At 44.6% G+C, this 5,589-nt stretch overlaps 1 protein-coding gene across 2 annotated transcripts in view; it reads right to left on the minus strand.

The window, feature by feature from the left end:
* LOC108247817 (ras and Rab interactor 2) overlaps positions 1 to 5,589 on the minus strand; it is a 29,126-nt gene that overhangs the window by 21,341 nt on the left and 2,196 nt on the right. For both annotated transcript variants that reach the window (XM_017436187.3, XM_025010579.2), the window contains exon 2: positions 74 to 182. In XM_017436187.3, the coding sequence (XP_017291676.1) occupies positions 74 to 169 (96 nt within the window). In that variant the 5' untranslated portion in view covers positions 170 to 182. The remainder of the gene's footprint in view (positions 1 to 73; positions 183 to 5,589) is intronic.

A 5,589-nucleotide genomic window follows, 5' to 3' on the forward strand; every position in this document is an offset into this window, starting at 1 on the left:
GGGGGGGGGAGTTCCGCTGAGTCCCTCCCTCCCTGGAAAAACAAAGGAAACGCTCTGTGTTTTCAGGGCTTACCTTGAAGAAGCTGCTGCTCCGGTTCGTGAGGCCGCAGGACGGCGAGCCGGTGGCCATGTTGGACTCGGACCCACCCACGTCTGGGACGGCGGCCATCGGGGCCGAAGCTCTGTGGGATGAAAACACATTTCAGCTGCGGTGCAGTCAGAGGAAATTCCTGCTGCCGGGCCGAGCCTCTTTTCATTACGCTGCTGACTCCTTTAATCCAAAATAATAACTTCATTCATTCAGTTTTGGCCTCGGTGTTGTTCTCTCATTACCTGCCTGTTTTTCTTCACATTTTTATTCTGTTCCCATATCCTCATGATTAAATTTCCATCTCAGACGGCCTCCTTTCCAGCACAGCTGCTTTCCGAAAGTTTTAAAACCTGGAAACTAAACGGCGGGACTCTTTTATTTCACAGGTTTAAATCTGAGCTGATCTTCATCCTTCAGCCTGATTCTGGACCTGGATGTGATTCTTCTCTTTGTTCTGTCTTCCTCTCTAACCAGCCTGGAACTATTAGACGGGCCCTTCCCTTCCTGGCAGAAGATCAGTCCGACTCAGACCCACATCACCCCCCAGCACCAACACAAAAACTTTGATTTTTATTCTAAAAGGCTGTTTTTAAACAGGATTCTGTGAAGAATTAATATCTTACCTGTTGTAGATAGCTCTTAGAACAACCTCAGTGAACTGCGGCCGTCCTAACTTTCATTTTATAAGTTTGAGATCAGTTTAAGCAGTCTTTTATGACCTTCTACATCATCTTTAGTTTTCCATTTACACGTTCTTTACAGAAAATGTGGTGATTATCTGCAGAGCAAGCAGCAGCTCTAACCAAGCAACATGAAAACAATGACAGTATTTATTTGACAGGTTTAGATACGAGTTGTTTCAGTTCAAACAAACTCCAATAATCTAAATTTACAGCTGTTTGACGGCAGCGTACGGCTTTAGCGTTTGCATGAACTGGTTGTTTTACGACGGCAGAGACAGCTGTTCGGACTAGCCGTTAGCTCATATGTCCAGTCAGGATTAAACTCTGTTTCTCCAAATAACAGGAAATATGTTCATCCTTCATAACCGTTCCACGGAAACCCTACTTTAAACTGGTCAGAATGAGACTTTAACGGGTTTAACGTCTGAGGAAAGAAACGATGTCTGAGCTGCGGATTTCTCACAGACTGAACGTTTCCTGACTGTCTGCTTCTAAAGTTTCATTTCCACAAAACAAGTGTGAAGAAAAAGTCTCATTAAGCGCGACCCTGACTGAGAACATCCTGCTGACGGAAAGGATGAAATCAGTCTCTGCAGCTTTAGATTTTCTGTAAATCAGCTGATTCTGCTGATGGAAAGCAGGAAGTTAAACCTCCGAGGAGCCCAGAGCAGCTCAGACTGACGTATCATACAGTGTGTCATACAGTAAATAACGACGTGTTTAGTTTAGTTATACAGCAGACCGTGTGCCCAGATCATTCAGTAATGTTAGAAATAAAAACAGAAGGACTTCAGCTGGACGTGTGGAGATCTCTTCTCACAGAGATCTGAATTTAATAACTAATAAACGGATACTTGCCAACATTTGGGAAAGTCAATGTGGGACAACATATCAATTAATTTGAATTAAACACATATCATAGTTGCTCTCAAATTTGGATCTTTCTCTCCATCCTCTCAGCTGTTAGATTGTAAACACTGATCAGTAAACAGCTGGAACTTATTATTTATTAGCTAACCTGAACATTTCCAGGCCTCCTCTTGACGCTCAGACACAACTTCCTGCTGTTTTTTTCTGCCTCCATCTTTATCTTTCTGCCTCTCCATCTTTAGCTCTCTGTCATTAGATGAGCAGGTCTCCTCTCTGCTGGGAGACTACAGCTGTCAGTGCTTGGGGGAAGTGGGCGGGAAGTGCTGTTTCACATTTAGCCGCCAAAGTCACAAGATTTGTCGCTAGTCGCTTTAAAATGCTAGAGGGATCTGAAAACTCGCTAAATATAGTGTTAAAGTGACTAAAAGGCCAAATGTGGGACTTTTGGCTGTCCTGCACAGGGTGATGCTGGACAAGGGACAGGGGGGCTAAATGCGGGACGGTTGGTAAGTCTGTAAACGGTGGAACATTGTTGTTATTATTATTATACCCATCTCTAAAAGGGCTGGAGAACCCCCACAGTCCAGAGGGATGGGTTCTCTCTGAGGTATCAGCTCCTGGGGTTCTGGGCTCACGTTTAAGGGCGATCTGGTCCCAGTGTAACCAAAGTAAGATCCCTGGTCCCTGGTCTCTCAGCCTGTCTGTGGTCCTCGTGGAGAGGAGAGCGTCCGGTTTAGGAACCTCAGGACCTGGACCATGGTTCTGGACCGGATAAAGGTAGAACGCTCCCTCCGGGTCTGGGACCGTGGTTCTGGTAGAACGCTCCCTCCGGGTCTGGGACCGTGGTTCTGGTAGAACGCTCCCTCCGGGTCTGGGACGAGTCTCTGCTTTAAGAACCTGGAAGTCTGGTTGATGAGAGCTTCACTCACAGACCGGGCCTTGTCCGGACCAAGAAGGCGGACCCAGAACCTGTCAGGGACTCAGAAGGAGCTGGGAGGAGCGACGGCCCGGTCTGTGACCCGGCTTCAGGTGAGCTGACAGAGATGGATGAGTGGAATCTGATTATATGAGGATTAAAGAAACAAATCATCTGTTTTCTGAAGCTGCTCTGTGTGAGAGATCCGGTTAGGAGTCCAACGGGCCTCATGTGGTCCGAGCGATGGGGGGGCGGTTCTGGAGGCAGCTGTATAAACCCACTGCAGATAAAAACTCCCACATGAGGCTCGTGTTATTGCTCTGAAACAAACCAGAGGATGCTGTGGGTGTGAGCATCCGCCAGAAACAGCCCAACACCCGCAGGGACCGAGCCCATGGTCCGGTTGGATCCGCCCGAGCCAGAATCTGGGTCAGCAGAACCTGTGGGTCCGTGCTGGTTCTACTTAAAGAGGAAGTAGAAAACTCTGAGGACGGCTGGTTTGTCTCACTGAGAAGTTTTCCATAAAAATGTTGACGGATCTTCTAACTGCAGTCTCAGGAAACCAAACAGATCATATAAAATTATAAAATCAGAGTCCGTCTGTGTGGGGCAGCACCAGCGCCGAGGCCCGAGTCGGTTCTCCGGGCTCGGACTCTTCCTATAAACCTCCGTCTGGATGGAGCTGAGGCCCGAGCTCTGGTCAGTTCAGGAGAAACTCTTCAGGCTGACTGCTTCACTGTAAAACCACCGGATGGGTTGGTTTAGATGAATGAGAAAAGAATCAGCCTGTGTAACAGATACGACGCAGCTGGGGAGGTGAGCATCGCAGCACGAAGGTTGGAACAACTTCCGACACGTTACTCCTGGAAAACGTCTTGATCTGGAACAGGAATTTGGAACTTCGGCAAGTGAAGTTTGATGGAGCAGCGAAGAGAACAGCTGGGAGAGGCTTTAATCATCTGGAAGCACATCTGGACAGCTGTTACTGGAGAGCCCATGGCGTTTGGTCTTTCTGGTCAGGAGCGGCGCCAAAATAAGAGCAGAGAAAAGCAAACCGGAAGCTCAAAGATTTGCAAACAGCAGTTCAGTTATTAAAAGTCTGAATGTGAAGTGAGTCTGAGCTGCTTTTTATTTTTGTCTCGGTTCTGTGTCGACGTTGTTCGATGTTCTGCTGAAACCGTCATAGAGATGGAAAAACTCAGGCTGCCCCTGAAGAAACTCAAACATTTAAAGCAGCGGGTCGGTTTGGGCCCGACGCAGCGGGGGGGCGGCTCAGGTCCGATTTGGACTTTGTGCCGCTCGGTTTCCAGGATTAAAGCTGCAGAGATCTGCTGAATGAAAGCCAGACTTCCTCTGCTGTTAGTCATCAGCCAGCCTTTCTTCCTCTGGTGGTTCACATTTTTGTCGTGCCACATTTTTCCAGCCTGTTTTTGGATTATGTTTGCAGGCGGGATTAACATTCCTGTTTCTGTAGCGCCTGAGGGGATTTTCCATCCAAACACCACAACAAACATCAACCAGGAGGAGAACGAGCCTGAAGGGATTCCTAGAAGGAGCACGCCGCTGATTCTGTCCCTCGGGACGCAGGAATCCTGACGAGACGACCCGACTCTGAGGACGATTCCAACTAACCTGCATGGATTAGTCCTCAGACCGGAGAAAAAGTCTGAAAGATGTTCAAAAAGTCTAAAGAACTGATGATCAAAACCATTTTAAAAGATGACAGGAGTTCTCCTAACTTCAACTTTCCCCATAAACCAGGGGGGTCAAACCCAGAGACACAAGGGGGCCAAAACTAAAACTTTGGTCCGAGCCAAGGGCCAATCACGATCCGTATTTATTAAAAATTACATAAATTAATTGGTTTTAGATGTATTATGTCAAATCATTTATATAGAAATATCAATGACCTTTTCCCAGTTACAGATTATACAGAATTTAGAGCAAACAGACTTTAATGAACACAGACAAATAGATCAAACTTCAAAAAGCACATCATTAGCAGCCATTTCTTATGCCTCAATCAACTTTTAAATGAATTTTTTAACATTAAAACGGACAAAAACCTGATCATGCAGAAATTAAAACTATATATTGTTGGCTTCTAAGTCACTTTCAAGAGAAAACTTCACTAATTAGGCTTTGATTTTTTAAGCAAAATAAGAATCAGAGACCCGATCTGTCCCAGACTAGAGAGCCGGACTTAAGTATCAGCACTGTCATAGAAAAAAATAAAACGTCTGGATGAACAAATGAAAAGTGAGATGTGAATTTGTTCTGATAAAGAAGACCACAAAGACGCCACTTAAAGCAATCTTAAATGTCAAGCAACAGGGAAGGATAATGCTACAGAACCTGACAAAAAAATGCACATAACTTGTGAGCCAACTAATCTGGGGCAAAAAACTTAATCTTCAGACACTGTATAGTTCACTACTGAAATCTAGAGAGGTTCAATTAATGATTAAATTGATTAACACTGATGGAGGTTTTGTGTAAAGGCAATATTAGGAACTGGTTTAGTCAACTTTAGCAATGCCTCAAATTAAATTACTAAATAGTTATGTTTAATTATGAAAAATATAACATAACGTTTATGATTACAGATAAAACAAAATTATTAAATGGTTCAATTTCCTTTTAAAGCAGAGGTCCAGTCAGCTCTGATTTGGACTGAAAAATGATGTGACTCATCTCCTACTCATCCCGTGGGTCAAACATTTGGACATTTGGTCAAACTAACCCAACCTATGGATTGACAGTTTAAACCTAGCAATTGAGTTATCAAAACATCCTATCAGCTTTTAGTGTGTAAGAGATAATTTTACAGTACAGGTGACTGCTAGCAGTGAAATAATTTCTCTGCCACCCCATTACTGTTGAATTCCTTCAATTGTAGGTCAGTGATTTAGCAGCAGCACTCACCAGCTGAGATGAGCTCTAATCATCACAGTAAGTACACATATTATCTTTATTACATTTACCTAGCAGCACAGAAACAATACTGGCGTTTAAGATTTTAGAATGAT

Source organism: Kryptolebias marmoratus, linkage group LG3 (assembly GCF_001649575.2).
Source record: "Kryptolebias marmoratus isolate JLee-2015 linkage group LG3, ASM164957v2, whole genome shotgun sequence".
NCBI classification, from domain to species: domain Eukaryota; kingdom Metazoa; phylum Chordata; class Actinopteri; order Cyprinodontiformes; family Rivulidae; genus Kryptolebias; species Kryptolebias marmoratus.